Genomic DNA, 16997 nt, shown 5'->3' with positions numbered 1-16997 from the left:
TGGATGGATGGATAGACAAATAGATGTATGGATGGATGGGTGTGTGGATGGATGGTTGTGTGGATCGATGGATGGATCATGGATAGATGGATTGATGGATGGATGGATAGATGGGTGTATAGATACATGAGTGTATGGATGGATAGATGGATAAATGGATGGAAGGATGGATGGATGGATCTATGGATGGGTGTATGGATGGTGTTGTGGATGGATAGATCATAGATAGATGGATGGACGGGTGTATGGATGGATAAATGGATGGATGGATAGATAGACAAATAGATGGATGATAGATAGATAGATAGAGGGATAGATAGATAGATGGATAGATAATAGATATATGGATAGATAGATAGATAGAGGGATAGATAGATAGATAGAGGGATAGATAGATAGATAGATAGATGGATAGATAGATAGATGGATGGACGGGTGTATGGATGGATAAATGGATGGATGGATAGATAGATAGAGGGATAGATAGATAGATAAATAGATAGATAAATAGATAAATAGATAGATAGATAGATAGATGGATATATAGATGGATGATTGATAGATAGATAGATAGATGGATAGGTGCACCCATGAAGTTTAAGTACATAATGTGGAATATCTCCTGAAAAAAATGAATCCAGTGAAGCAGTTTGTTTGTATCAAACGCTTGTTAAATACAAAAGAGCAAATAATAAACAACAATTTAAAACATAAAACAATGGGAGAGAAAAATAGAAGACCCTAAATCTTGCTGTGGCGCTGGTATCGGCCCCTTTACATTACATTAATATGGAAACACATTGTGACTCGCCTGTGATAAATCACAAATGAGAATCACCTGTGATAGATTGTCAGTGCCCATGTGACATGAATTAGCCAATGAATGATGACTTCAGTGTTTTATAAAGCCACATGGTCGGTCCTGTTCCTTTGTCACAATGGTGAAGACAAAGGAGCTATCTGAGAACATCAGAACTGCTATTATTAGCAACCACAAGACTTCCAAAGGGTATAAGGCCATCTCCAAAGACCTTGGTATCCCAGTTTCAACAGTGCGCAATGTTATTGAAACATTTGCCAAGCATGGAATCATCAAGAACCTCCCTGGATGTGGGGGAAAGAGGAACATTGAGAAGAGATGTCTTGGAAGGTTGGTGCGAATAGTGGAAAAACACCACGTCAAACATCCAAAAACCTGAAGGCCATCCTGGAACAGTCTGAAGTCATGGTTTCAACAAGTACCATACACCGCTTACTAAACCAAGCAGAGCTTTATGGGCAAAGGCCAGGAAGAAACGATTGCTGAAGAAAAAACATAAAAAGGAACCACTGATCTTTGTCAAAGAGAACCTTGACAAACCACAATCCTTCTGGAAAAATGTTCTGTGGACAGATGTAACAAAATAGACCTTTTTGGCAATGCAAAGCAAAAGCTTGTTTACAGACGATGAAGCTTACAAGAAAAAGAACATCCTACCTACAGTTAAGCATGATGGAGGATCCACAATGCTGTACGGTTGTTTTGCTGCATCTGGTACAGGAGGACTTGACCTTATCACAGGATCATGAAATCAGAGCATTATCACCAGAACTTAGAGTGAAATCTCCTGCCCAGTGTAAGAAAACCTGGTTTGAGTCAAAGATCATGGGTCCCCCAGCAAGACACAAAGCACACATTCAAAAGTACACAGGTATGATAGGAAAATAAAAAAATGGACTGTTTTAAAATGGCCAGTAATGAGTCCACTCCTGACCTAAATCCCATTGAAAATCTTTAAGGTGAGCTGAAATCTGCCATTGGGAAAAAGAACCCTGCATCCATTCCAGAGCTGGAACACACTGCGAAGGAAGAGTGGGAGAAAATACCAGTGAAGAAGTGCAAGAAGCTTATAGATGGCTACAAGAAACATCTGGAGACTGTCATCAATGCCAAATGGTGTGAAACCAAGCATTAATTAGGGGTGCAACCAAGTATTAACTAGGGGTGCAACCAAGTATTAACTAGGGGTGCAACCAAGTATTAAGTAGGGGTGCAACCAGGTCTTAAGTAGGGGTGCAACCAAGTCTTAATTAGGGGTGCAACCAAGTATTAACTAGGGGTGCAACCAAGTATTAAATAGGGGTGCAACCAGGTCTTAAGTAGGGGTGCAACCAAGTCTTAATTAGGGGTGCAACCAAGTCTTAATTAGGGGTGCAACCAAGTACTAATTAGGGGTGCAACCAAATATTAATTAGTGTGCAACCAAGTCTTAATTAGTGGTGCAACCAAGTCTTAATTAGGGGTGCAACTAAGTCTTAATTAGGGGTGCAACCAAGTACTAAGTAGGGGTGCAACCAAGTATTAATTAGTGTGCAACCAAGTATTAATTAGTGGTGCAACCAAGTCTTAAGTAGGGGTGCAACCAAGTATTAATTAGGGGTGCAACCAAGTCTTAATTAGGGGTGCAACCAAGTATTAATTAGTAGTAGTAACAAGAGGACAAGAGTAAAGTGCAAAAAATAGACAATTTTATTGAATACACAACAAGACAATAATTACATTAAAATGGTGCACTACCAGTATATCCTGGGGATGCCAGCAAAAAATAGACCAGTAATTGTAGTCAGAAAAGTCAAAAAAGACAAGTAGTCAGTATTCATATATATGGCGACAACTAGCCTAAACGGGTCACAGTAGTTGGGACTGTACCCAAACCCAAAAGAATTGCTATGTGAAAAATGGGAAAAATGGTCAGATCAAACCGTGGTTGCCCACCGTGTAAGGGTGGGGAATCATGGTGATATCACTGGTTATGCTGTTAGTAAACGTGAGTGCACAACAGGGAATAAGTCTGCAATAAATATATGGCACAAGTGTGCAGTTAAGAAATATTCCCTTACCTAAAGTGCTCAAGTGCAAACAGAACCAACACAGGACAGCCAGCCGTAAATACAAGCAGTTCTTATGGGGTGTAGGAAGGCATCCTCAGGTCATCAAAAGGTCTCCATCCAACGCGCGTTTCGCGGGGATAGCTTTGTCAAGGTGGAAAACCAAAGTACTTTACTTTGGTTTTCCACCTTGACAAAGCTATCCCCGCGAAACGCGCGTTGGATGGAGACCTTTTGATGACCTGAGGATGCCTTCCTACACCCCATAAGAACTGCTTGTATTTACGGCTGGCTGTCCTGTGTTGGTTCTGTTTGCACTTGAGCACTTTAGGTAAGGGAATATTTCTTAACTGCACACTTGTGCCATATATTTATTGCAGACTTATTCCCTGTTGTGCACTCACGTTTACTAACAGCATAACCAGTGATATCACCATGATTCCCCACCCTTACACGGTGGGCAACCACGGTTTGATCTGACCATTTTTCCCATTTTTCACATAGCAATTCTTTTGGGTTTGGGTACAGTCCCAACTACTGTGACCCGTTTAGGCTAGTTGTCGCCATATATATGAATACTGACTACTTGTCTTTTTTGACTTTTCTGACTACAATTACTGGTCTATTTTTTGCTGGCATCCCCAGGATATACTGGTAGTGCACCATTTTAATGTAATTATTGTCTTGTTGTGTATTCAATAAAATTGTCTATTTTTTGCACTTTACTCTTGTCCTCTTGTTACTATTCCTGTAATGAGTAGTGCTGGCACCTTCCCTACCTAACTAAGAGAGGTTTGGTGCTTATTTTCTTATGGCTCTTGATGTGAGTTATGTTATGTCAAGTATTAATTAGTGGTGCAACCAAGTCTTAAGTAGGTGTGCAACCAAGTATTAATTAGGGGTGCAACCAAGTATTAATTAGGGGTGCAACCAAGTCTTAATTAGGGGTGCAACCAAGTATTAATTAGTGTCCAACCAAGTATTAATTAGTATGCAACCAAGTCTTAAGTAGGGGTGCAACCAAGTATTAATTAGGGGTGCAACCAAGTCTTAATTAGCGGTGCAACCAAGTATTAATTAGGGGTACAACCAAATATTAATTAGGGGTGCAACCAAATACTAATTAGAGAGCCCTTTATTGCTGCACTTGCTGTTTATTCTGTTTCTTCTTTGAAATTGCAACATGTAAGTTGACAAGCAATATTTTATTATTGTATTAGTTTGGACGACTACTTAAAAAGTCCTGAGGATAGAACTTTAGTACATTTCCATTTATTTCTGAAGATATAGTACAGTGTATGGAAAATATGAAGAGGTGCCAATAATGTGAGAAACACTGTAGATACATATAATTACCAACAAACTTAATTGTACATTATTAACATAAAAATGACCATAAGACGTACATATTATTACAAAGAAATGCAAGTGAATAAAGTGTAACGATCCATGATTCTGCTGATATGTAAAGTTACAAAACATTTCATGATTGTAGAAGCCATAAAAAGTTCATAGTGCACAAACTGATGGTAATGATAAACGTGTATGAATTATTCATAGTGGACTCACCTTATTACAACATAAAGCCCCATCAATCTCGGGCAATCTAAAAATGGCATTACACGTGTGTCAATAGTGCTAAAGTGATAGAGATGGACGAGAGATACCAAATATTGAATGTGTGAACGTGACCTAACAAGTTACTGGGAAAGGGAAATTAATGTAATACATAAGCACATTTACATTTACACGCATATGCACTAATGTAAAAACACAATGAACAGAACACCATACTGTCAAAGGGAAAAGCACATCCAAACAGAATTAGATGGGGATTAGCACGTACCATAAACTAAAAGGCAATTCTAGTAATAATGAATATGAATAAGGACATATACGTTTGTACAATGTTCCAATTAGAATCTGTGATTATAGATAGTATAATAAAAAGACATAAAAAGGACATGTCAAAGGACTCATTAATCCTGCGCAGTTGATATATTTGATATACTTCTTTGTCATGTTATCTATAGTGATGAGCGGGCACTACCATGCTCGAGTGCTTTGTACTCATAACTAGTGATGAGCGGGCACTACCATGCTCAGGTGCTCGCTACTCGTAACTAGTGCCCACTGATCACTAGTTACGAGTACTGAGCACCTGAGCATGGTAGTGCCCGCTCATCACTGGTTACGAGTACTGAGCACCCGAGCATTGTAGTGCTCGCTCATCACTAGTTACGAGTACAGAGCACCTGAGCATGGTAATGCCCGCTCATCACTAGTTACGAGTACAGAGCACCTGAGCATGGTAGTGCCCGCTCATCACTAGTTACGGGTACTGAGCACCCGAGCATGGTAGTGCTCGCTCATCACTAGTTACGAGTCCTGAGCACCTGAGCATGATAGTGCTCGCTCATCACTAGTTACCAGTACTGAGCACCCGAGCATGGTAGTGCCCGCTCATCACTAGTTATGAGTACAGAGCACCCGAGCATGGTAGTGCCCGCTCATCACTAGTTATGAGTACTGAGCACACGAGCATGGTAGTGCCCGCTCATCACTAGTTACGAGTATCGAGCCCCCGAGCATGGTAGTGCCCGCTCATCACTAGTTATGAGTACAGAGCACCTGAGCATGGTAGTGCTCACTCATCACTAGTTACGAGTACTGAGCACCCGAGCATGGTAGTGCCCGCTCATCACTAGTTACGAGTACCAAGCACCCGAGCATGGTAGTGCCCACTCATCACTAGTTATGATTACCGAGCACCCGAGCATGGTAGTGCTTGCTCATCACTAGTTACCAGTATCGAGCACCCGAGCATGGTAGTGCCCGCTCATCACTAGTTACTAGTATCGAGCTCCCGAGCATGGTAGTGCCCGCTCATCACTAGTTACCAGTACTGAGCACCCGAGCATGGTAGTGCCCGCTCATCACTAGTTACTAGTATCGAGCTCCCGAGCATGGTAGTGCCCGCTCATCACTAGTTACTAGTATCGAGCTCCCGAGCATGGTAGTGCCCGCTCATCACTAGTTACTAGTATCGAGCTCCCGAGCATGGTAGTGCCCGCTCATCACTAGTTACTAGTATCGAGCTCCCGAGCATGGTAGTGCCCGCTCATCACTAGTTACTAGTATCGAGCTCCCGAGCATGGTAGTGCCCACTCATCACTGATAAGAACACAAAAAGGTCTAATTGGACAGCTGTTTAAAGTTTTCCTTTATGTCCATTTTTATCTAATAGGCTCTTATAAGGCCTCATTTATCAAAACTATCTTTGTTGCCCATAGCAACCAATCACAGCTCAATTTAATCAATTTAAATTTTATAAATCACTCAGGTAAAATTAAAGCTGTGAAGTGGATAGTTGCTATGGACAGCAATAAAAAAAACCTTTATTTTTAAAGTTGCCACTTAAAACGTTGAACAGTTGCCTAGCCAATCAGATTACAGCTTTCATTTTTATTTGTGTAAGTCGTTAGAAGAAAGAAGCCACGTAATTGGTTGCTAGATCTTGAGTCACGTGACGCTGTTTGCTTTTCCAGCCTGACGCTGAGCGCACGGTCTGTTTATGTTCTGACCGAACGCCAAAACTACTACGTCATCATCGAGCGACCCGGAAGTGGCGCCCACGTGTGTGACAGGGAGCGTGAGAAGCGACGGATTCACGGCGATCGTCACCTGTGTGCACACTGTGCGGTACCGGCCGTTCTGACAGGTAATGACTGTGCTGGCACTGTGTATAGAAGGCAGGGATGCAGGGGACGGTTTCTCTGTAGGCAGGGTGATGCTCTAGTCCTCGGCCGTTATGCTGGAGCTGCTCGGAGCTGGTTTTTCACTCTTCTCTGTTTTCCCATGGTTTTCTTATATAGCAGATCAGCGCTCGCACAGTAGAGTCAATGAATGTGGCTTATCGCAGCTTCTCTGTTTGTGTCTGGTCACACTCATGCACTGAGGGCCGAGCCATCATCTGCTGTTATTCTTTTTCTTTGTCTTGTTGGATTCAATGAGATTTTTTTTCTTTTTTTTGCACAGAATTCTTTAATCTGGCGCAGGTGACTCATAAATTGTGAAAATGAGAAAATACTCTTTATTGTTGTCTTTAATGCAAAAAAAAAAATCCATTTTCTGTTGAACAATTTACAGGGAAAAAAATTCTAGGCACAAAAACATCTGCGATTGTGCAAAAGTTTGCACTTTTATTTTATTTTTTATAAAGTTGCAATTGAATTATTAAAAGGAATCTCAGCAGGGTTGTGCTACTCAGTTTGCTGGTTGCAGCTGTTGTTGTTAGATGCAGCAGAGCTCAGAAAGCTAACCCCAACCGCACCCCTCATTGACAGCTTTCTGTATATAACTCTGCCTATGCCACTGATTGGCAGCTTTCTGTGTATAACCCCGTTAGCGCCACTGATTGGCAGCTTTCTGTGTATAACCCCGTTAGCGCCACTGATTGGCAGCTTTCTGTGTATAACCCCGTTAGCGCCACTGATTGGCAGCTTTCTGTATATAATCCTGCCCACACCCCTGATTGCCAGCTTTCTCTATGTAACCACACCTCTGATTTGCAGTTTTCTGTGTCTATAACCCCCCCATGCCCCGGTTTGACAGCTTTCTGTATATAACTCCGCCCACGCTCCTGTTTGGCAGCTTGCTGTATATAGTCCTGCCCACACTCCTAATGGCAGCGTTTTGTATGTAACACCGCCCACACACCTGATTGGCAGCTTTCTGTATATACACCCTGCCCACACTCCTGATTGGCAGCTTTCTGTATATAACCCCACCCAGACCCCTGATTGGCAGCTTTCTGTATATAACCCCACCCACAACTCTGGCAGCTTCCTATATAAAACTGCGCCCATGCCCTTAATTGGCAGCTTTCTGTATATAATCCCTTAAATAATCTGTGTACATTGTATAGTAACAGTGAGCTGCTAATTAGTGCTGGGGGCTTGGTTGGATGAGGATGGCTGCAGAGCACCTAGTCCCGCAGTGATAATCTCCTGCTGATTAAACAGTCACTGTATTGAAACTACAACACGCAGCTTAAGGCTATGTGCCCACGGGACAATGCACCCGCGGATTTTGCTGCGGAAAACCTGCGGATTTATCTGGATTTTCTAGATAAATCCACAGGTTCTAGCAATTACAGACAATCCTATGGGATTTGGAGAGTGCTGTGTCCATGCTGCAGTATGTGCGGCTGCGGATTTCCCATGTAACTGCATGTCATTATTCATGCGGAAATATCTGTGGAATTCCCGCTCTTCCACTATGGAGATACAGGGCGGGAATTCCGCAGGTATTTCCGCTCTTGTCCCGCAGGTTTACCACAACAAAAATGCTCGGAACCCGCAGCAATGGATAGGGAAACCTGCGGACAAACTTTCAGAAATATCTGCGGGTACATTGTCCCGTGGCCACATAGCCTAATAAGTGACATATTGATGGAATCTGAGTCTCAGCCCCAGCCTCATGCTGACATCAGATTACATAGCAAAAACCTGCTGACATGATTCTCTTTAAAGCATCTGGATGGGAGCAGTGCACCAGATACATCAGCAGAGTCTGCCCCGAAACCCCTGTGTCTGATTGTCCCCCTGGATGTTGAATGATATAAATTACAGAATAGTTGGTTGTTAGTGTTCAACTCAGACATTTCTTTTTGATGTTATTATTTTTAACCCCTGCAGCCATTTCTTCTTGCCATATCTTTTAAGGGTTTATACTACTTTTTTTTTCTTATCGCTTTCCAAGATTGGGCGATTTTATATGGTTTCAAAACCTCAGTTTTTATTTCTTTTTCCACCCAGTCTTCCAAGTGAAATAACTTTTTTTTTTTTTTTTTTCCCTTTCCGGACTGATGCTTCTATCATTACCATTTTGTGGCACATAGAACAATTTGAAGCTGTTTCTTTTTATATTTAGATATTTAGTCTCCTAAGGCTATGTGCGCACTAGGCCGTTTTACCCGTGGATTTGCCGCGGAAATTTTTTGAGAAAGATTAGAAATCTTTCTGCAGACATTTCCCAGCAAAACCTTCGGGAACAAAAAATAGCTGTGCGCACACTGCGGATTTTTCTCAAGAAACGTTCTTGAGAAAATGAGCATGTCCATTATTTTCCGCAGGTACCTGCGGAATACCCCCGGAATTTCACTCCGTTCACTGTAATGTAATCGCGAAATACCGGGGGTATACCGCAGGTAGCAAAGGATGTGCGGTATACCCCCGGTATAGCCGCGATTTACCTGCGGTAATGTACATCGCTGCCTGCGGTTTTGCAGGAAGTGATGTCATTATGACAGAAGAAGAAGCGGAGCAGAGTAAACACAGACGTCACACTCTCTGGACGCCGCACAGAAGCACTTCCGTGTGACCTCCAGGTGCCCGTGCAGTCTGTGTCCTGCTCCAGCCCCGCGGCTGCCAGCACAGCAGTGTGTCAGTGTCTGCCCGCACTATCAGCAGCTTGTCACGCTGCAGCGCAGGCAGACACTGACACACAGCAATGCGTGCAGCCGCGGGGATGATGAGCGCTGCTGTCAGGAGGTGAGATGAGATCATTACCTTCTGTGACGATCTCCTGCCTCCTGACGTCACCGCTGTCACTGCTGTCTATGCTCGTCTCACGAGCGGCCCTAGACTGTCACTAGCGGTGACGTCACGGGCTCTCGCGATACTGCTGACAACGCAGCGGGCATAGAAGGCAGTGACAGCGCTGATGGCAGGACTGCAGGAAATACATCACAGCAGGTAATGATCTCATCTATCCTCCTGACAGCAGCGCTCGTCATCCCCTGCAGTGACCTGGGCTATTGATGTTAGCTCAGGTCACTGCATTGCTCTCCCAGCCAATGGGGAACATTCTGTTCTTCATTGAATGGGACAGTGACTATGGTATGGATCGCCGTGGGACCCCCCCTTATTGGATTACGCCGGACGTGGAATTGATTGTTCTTTTCAATAAATTGGTGAAAGAGGCTATGTGGGGAGTGTTTTTTCAAATAAAGCTTTTTTTGTTGTCTATTTTTTTATTTCTTACTGACTGGGTTGGTGATGTCGGGTATCTGATAGACGCGTGACATCACGAACCCCAGGGCTTGATGCCAGGTGATATTACACATCTGGCATCAACCCCATATATTACCCCGTTTGCCAACGCACCAGGGCAACGGGATGAGTTGGGGCGAAGCGCCAGGATTGGCACGTCTAATGGATGCGCCACTTCTGGGGCGGCTGCAGCCTGCTATTTTTAGACTGGGGAGTGTCCAATAACAGTGGACCTCCCTAGTCTGAGAATATCAGACCACAGCTGTCCGCTTTACCTTGGCTGGTGATCCAATTTGGGGGGGACCCCATGTTTTTTGTTTTAAATGATTTATTTAATGTAAAATAACAGCGTGGGGTGCCCTCTGTTTTGGATTACCAGCCAAGGTGAAGCTGCCAGCTGTGGTCTGTAGGCTGCAGCCGTCTGTTTTACCCTAGCTGGCTACAAAAGATGGGGGGGGACCTTACATGGTTTTTAATTATTTATTTATTTATTTTATGGCTAAATACAAGGCTAGGCACCCTTTAGTACCACATGAAAGTCACTAAAGGGTTCCAGCTTAGAATATGCAGGGGGGTGGGACATTATATAGGTCTTTCTCATCTATCTATCTATTCATCTATACATCTTTCCCTCTATCCATTATCTGTCTATTGATTATCTATCTATTATCTATATAATTTATTGCAGTAGTTACAGCATAAAAAAAACGCAGGGAAAAACCGTGGCAAATCCGCGGCAAAAACGCATGCGTTTTTCCCGCGGATTTGGTGCGTTTTTTTTAACGCAGGTGCGGTAATCTTCAACTCCCAGAAGTTTCTCAAGAAATTTTCTTGAGAAAAATCACTTTTCTAGTGCGCACAAAGCCTTAGTCATCTGATCGCTTATGGGGAAAAAGAAGCGGAAGAGAACTCAGTTGTCTCTCATGGAGACATATTGCCTGCATGGGAGCTGTATACACAAAATGGCAGGAGAGTCTTACGCAGAATTTGTCTAGATTGCTTCATTTTCTTATACTTTTGGCTACATTAGAAGATTAGAAATCAAAAACTGTCTTGAATGTGTTCTGCCATCGGAGAAAGAGTTCTGTACACACTATGGATGTTCCGGAGAGGAGCTTGTGCTCTTTAGCTGTAAAGGTGGAGCAGACCACAAAATGGTGACATTCTTGACTATTTTTATAAAGTATTCACTCCTATATCTGATTTTTATTTGTTTAATCATTTTAATGTTTTATTTTTTTATTTTTAGAGCTTGCGACTTACCATGAGTTTTGTGGAGTACAGAGAATTGATTCAAGATGGCGACACGGCGATTGTGTTTTTGGGTCATGATTCCATGTTCCCAGTGACCATCCAACAAGGAGGCCAAACGCAAACTAAATATGGAGTCATCAGACACTCCGCTGACCTAATAGGGAAACCGTACGGCTCCAAGGTGATTTGCAGCAAGGGAGGCTGGGTGTATATCCTGTATCCGACCCCGGAGTTATGGACTATAAACCTCCCGCACCGCACACAGATCCTATATTCTACAGATATTTCTATGATCACTATGATGCTGGAGCTGAAGCCGGGGTCGGTGGTCTGTGAATCAGGTAACGTTATTTTCTCAGATGGGAACAAAATTTTCTACGCACTAATGGGTTTCCCATCTCCAACATCCTACCCCAATATGTAGTAGGTGTAATAATATTAGCAAATACCTCCAATTAGAAATGTAGTATAGTTCTTTAGATGTTCTATGTCTCTTACCTCATGTGCAGGGCATTGCAGTCTAGGTATCCATGGTTACAATCACCCGTATAGTGACAGTTCCTTGTGGTCTTACCTCATGTGCAGGGCATTACAGCTTGAGTATCCATGGTTATATAGTGACAGTTCCTCGTGGTCTTACCTCATGTGCAGGGCATTGCAGCTTAGGTATCCATGGTTACAACCACTCATATAGTGACAGTTCCTTGTGGTCTTGCCTCATGTTCAGGGCATTGCAGCTTGGATATCCATGGTTATGACCAATCCTATAGTGACAGTTAATTCCTCCTGGTCTTACCTCATGTGCGGGGCATTGCAGCTTGGGTAGCCATGGTTACGATCACTCATATATGCACATCCTCTCTTCAGGGACGAAGTAGATGAACTCTAGTGCTACCTATTGGAAGTAGCAATGCTGCTACTACTACTTCCAATAGGTGGTACTACCACTTCCACCCAGAAGAGACAATTTGCATATTTCCCATAGGGGCATTTTGGCTTAAAGTTTTCTCACTACTGATATGCCAGATTGGTGTGTAAGTCTCCGCAAAGAGAATAGCTTTCCCCTTAGAGCATTCCTATAGTGACAGGTAGTTGCTCATGGTCTTACCTCATGTGCGGGGCATCACAGCTTGGGTATCCATGGCTACAACCACCCATATAGTGACAGGTAGTTGCTCATGGTCTTACCTCATGTGCAGGGCATTGCAGCTTGGGTATCCATGGTTACAACCACTCATATAGTGACAGTTAGTTGCTCTTGGTTGTTACCGTAGATACCTAAGCTGCAATGCCCTGCACATGAGATAAGAGATATTGGCTAATCAGGAGAACTATACTACATTTCTAATTGGAGGTATTTGATATTAATCTTATTATTACACCTACTACCAATTGGGATATGAATACCCCTTTATGTTCCATTGAACTCAGTAGAGCAGTGCAAACTAATTCACAGTCATCAAAGCACTAAAAATATATCAATGGGATTTTGGCTGTTGTAACCGGATTGTCGTGTCACTAAAGGGGGTTTTGTCATGGATTGAACTATATGGGTGGCACACTCTAAACCTGAGTTGTGGGTGGGACTGCAGCAAAATTTTGCAGGTGAGTTATATTACAACCACTGATTAAAGATCCGCTGCAAGAAAGGCCTCTTGTCAGGACGCAAGGGACCACACATGACTTGGGTGGCCATAGGCACATATTTGGAGGGTTGGGCTGTATTCACAAACAGCGGTTGTGCCCGTGGCTGAAAACTGATATAAAATTTTGCAAGGAAATGGCCGTATCACTCTCAAAACCAAACGGCTGTTAAGGTTGTTTGCCCCGTTGAAACCCGTTTAAAGGGAATCTGTCAGCAGGTTTTTACTCCCCCCATCTGTAGAACCAGAGACCCTGATTCCAGCGATGTGTCACTTACTGTCACTTTCTCTGCTGCAGATCTAGCAGTTATACAGACCTGATGAATATCTTGGACTACCTGGAGCACGCCAAGTAGTCCTGTAATGATAATCTACTGATGATTAAACAATGATTTTATCAAAACTACACTAAGCAGCCCAGTAAGTGACACATCGCTGGAATCAGGATCTCTGCCCCTATGTTATGCTGCCTTTAGATCAGGTGGCAAAAACCTGGTGACAGATTCCCTTTAAGTGATCTGTTTTAATAGAAATGTGCTGCTTCCAACAGCAACATGAGGGGAGGGAGCTGTGACGTGGCGGCCTGGCTTGCAGTAATCAGCTGATCCTCTGCGGGCTTCATTTAGAAAAGTAATCGTAGAGATAGGATTACACCTTAGGTAAACTGTTGCCTCTCGGCCGGATCAGGTGCTGTTCTTCTCCAGCTCGCCCGTTTTATACCAGCGGTTAATCGGTCAGCCCAGTTTAATTCACAGAGATGTTTGGTGGGTACAGATACGGACCCCCAATGACCCCACAAAGTAAGGGGCCTCTGTTCCCTAGTGTTTTCTCTTTATCCTGAGCAGTTTTTTCGAGGCTGGACCCCCACCCCTTTCCATCCTCCATGTGATCGATCTGCTATCAATGGTTATGCATCGTCAGCGTTGTGACTTTGTGCAGTATTACGTCCTGTATTGATTCCACTCTTCCCCTGTCAGTGCCATGTTGCACCGCTGCATATCTCATCTTGATAATGGTCCGCCGCCTGCAAACCCCTCCATAAGCCGCTGTTCAGGGAGCTTAGTCAGGACATGTGATGTGCGCTCAGCTCCAGGTCACAGATGGCATCTCCGAGAGCGGAGGAACATTGCATTCGGAGCCTCAGCGGTCTGCCTTATTCCGGCAGCTTCCAGGGTTAACCCCTTAGCAGCTGGGCCGGGGAGTGAACACCGCGCATGACGGTAGGAAATGTTATGGCAAAGCTCGTGGGTCATGGTGACGAGCCCTGGTGCAAGAGGAAAATGCTGCAATGCTAAGAGTAAAGCAAATATACAAAAAAGGAGTAAAAATTCCTGAAATTCAAAGTTAACAGCAAAAACACAAAAAGGGGGCAACAGTATTTAGTCACAGAAATGTATGCAGCAGCCCACCGTGATGAATCTGGGGGCAAAATACTGATGAGGAGGACTGCTTAGCAAAAGGCTGACTTCACATGTACAGTAATCATCCATGAGAACGGATACTGCAGAGATCTATTGGCAAAAAGGTTCTGCAAACGCAACATTTTTGTCCATTTTGAACAAATAGATTTTTGTGGGATCCGTTTTTTGTTAACATTGGAGTCTATGGAAAAAGCATCTGTTAACTAACTACTATTTAGCCATGTTTTTTCTTGCATTTGTTAAGGACCTATTTTTTTCTTAGTGGATCAGTTTCAAAAAGATGATTAAATAGCGATCAGTTAATGGGATCCATTTTCCATGGCCTCCAATGTTAAAAAAACAGATCTGGCAAAAATCAATTTGTGACATTAGAAGAATCTGCATAACTAATCCGTTCCAGAGATATGGGGCTTCTTATCTACTGCAATTTTTTTATGGTCTTTACAATGGGCATGGTTCATATTGTAATTATGTTGTGCAATCTAAAGACACGCCCCCCGAGGTTCCTGCGAGCAGTCTCAAGACACGCCCCCTTGAGGTTCCTGCGTGCAGTCTCAAGTCACGCCCCCCGAGGTTCCTGCGTGCAGTCTCAAGTCACGCCCCCCGAGGTTCCTGCGTGCAGTCTCAAGTCACGCCCCCCGAGGTTCCTGCGTGCAGTCTCAAGTCACGCCCCCCGAGGTTCCTGCGTGCAGTCTCAAGTCACGCCCCCCGAGGTTCCTGCGTGCAGTCTCAAGTCACGCCCCCCGAGGTTCCTGCGTGCAGTCTCAAGTCACGCCCCCCGAGGTTCCTGCGTGCAGTCTCAAGTCACGCCCCCCGAGGTTCCTGCGTGCAGTCTCAAGTCACGCCCCCCGAGGTTCCTGCGTGCAGTCTCAAGTCACGCCCCCCGAGGTTCCTGCGTGCAGTCTCAAGTCACGCCCCCCGAGGTTCCTGCGTGCAGTCTCAAGTCACGCCCCCCGAGGTTCCTGCGTGCAGTCTCAAGTCACGCCCCCCGAGGTTCCTGCGTGCAGTCTCAAGTCACGCCCCCCGAGGTTCCTGCGAGCAACACTCTCTTGTAATGACCATATAAATTATCTCTAGATGAAAAGGCCCATATATCCTGGTTGATTTAGAGAAAAAGAATAACTAAAGGAGCTGCAGGAGTAGAATATGAGAAAAAACTGGATACTTCTGACCTGGTAGCTGGTTCTGTTTAATGTATGTCATTATCAGTTTGGTGAAGGGTCCCACACCTGTCACCACCACTGATGGGCTGCTGGAAGGTCCAGAAGTACACAGTGTACAGTGACAGAACAGCACAGCGCCACACACTGCGGTGGCCATTCTCATGTACTGCAGGTCAGGAGGGGGAGCTTTGTTGCAGTGCTAGTAGTAGATGGTCAGTGAGCGTGCTGGGTGTTGGACCCCCAACAATCCGATATTGATGGCCTCTTTTGCTGATTGTCCCTATATGACCTGTGGATTTCTCCTGTATAGTTACAGTTACTGTAATCTCCGGCAGAGTAATATGATTCACAGGCCACCAGGCTGAAATCTCTTGGGTTACATTAGAGGACACTTTCCTCGGTGCACAGTGATTGTTTGGACGTAGCGCCTCCTGTCACTCACATATTGTTCTCAGAAGAATAGACAAAGAGGACGTGACGGAGACTTGTATACAATGGAGAACTGCCAGACACTTCTCACAACACGTGTGTGTGTGTGTGTGTGTGTGTGTGTGTCATATAGCTGTGTGCACACACACACACACACACACAACATAGATATATATGAACACCGTCCTAAATATCATATACACATATATCATATACACACACACATATATATATATCTACAGCCGTGTGTGTATATATTATGTTTGTGTATATGATATATAGGAGTGTGTTCATATTATGTATATTATATGTGTGTGTGTGTATATATATCTATCTATATAATATATATAATATATATTATATACACACACACACACACACACACACACACACACACACACACACACGAAAAATAATATTTTGCAAGTTCTCCCACTTAAAAAGATGAGGTCGGTCCGTAATTGACATCATAGGTGACCACAACTAAGAGAGACAAAATGAGAAAAATCCAGAAAATCACTGCGTCTGATTTGGCAAGATTGTGTTTGCACATTATGGTGTAAAATAAGTAGTCACCTAAAAACATGCACGATTTCTGGCTCTCACAGGCCTGTAACTTCTTAAGAGTCTCCTCTGTCCTCCACTCCATCTGTAGTAATGGCTCCTGTTTGAACTTGTTATCAGTAGAAGAAACACCTGTCCATAACCTCAGTCACACTCCAAACTCCACTATAGTGAAGACCACAGAGCTGCCGAAGGACACCAGAAACAAAATTGTAGCCCTGCACCAGGCTGGGAAGACTGAATCTGCAATAGGCAAGCAGCTTGGTGTGATGAAATCAACTGTGGGAGCAATAATAAGAAAATGGAAGACCTACAAGACCACTGATAATCTCCCTCGATCTGGGGCTCCACGCAAGATCTCACCCTGTGGGGTCAAAATGATCACAAGAATGGTGAGTAAAAATCCCATAACCAAACTGGTGGATCTAGTGAATGACCTGCATACAGCTGGGACCACCGTAACAAACGCTACCATCAGTAACACACTATGCCGCCAGGGACTCAGATTCTGTAGTGCCAGACATGTTCCCCTGCTTAAGCCAGTACATGTCCAGGCCCGTCTGAAGTTTTCTAGAGAGCATTTGGATTATCCAGAAGAGT

General features: G+C 43.9%; 1 protein-coding gene across 1 annotated transcript in view; it reads left to right on the top strand.

The window, feature by feature from the left end:
• Positions 1-6469: 6469 nt before the first annotated feature.
• Positions 6470-16997, top strand: part of TRMT61A (tRNA methyltransferase 61A) — a 31260-nt gene continuing 20732 nt past the window's right edge. Inside the window, exons 1-2 of the mRNA XM_075331268.1 lie at positions 6470-6589; positions 11173-11518. Of these exons, the coding sequence (XP_075187383.1) occupies positions 11188-11518 (331 nt within the window). The 5' untranslated portion in view covers positions 6470-6589; positions 11173-11187. The remainder of the gene's footprint in view (positions 6590-11172; positions 11519-16997) is intronic.

The sequence above is a fragment of the Anomaloglossus baeobatrachus genome, chromosome 12, assembly GCF_048569485.1.
Source record: "Anomaloglossus baeobatrachus isolate aAnoBae1 chromosome 12, aAnoBae1.hap1, whole genome shotgun sequence".
Classification (NCBI taxonomy): Eukaryota; Metazoa; Chordata; class Amphibia; order Anura; family Aromobatidae; genus Anomaloglossus; species Anomaloglossus baeobatrachus.
Note: the sequence above shows the minus strand (reverse complement) of the source record. Positions and strands in the feature narration are given on the sequence as shown.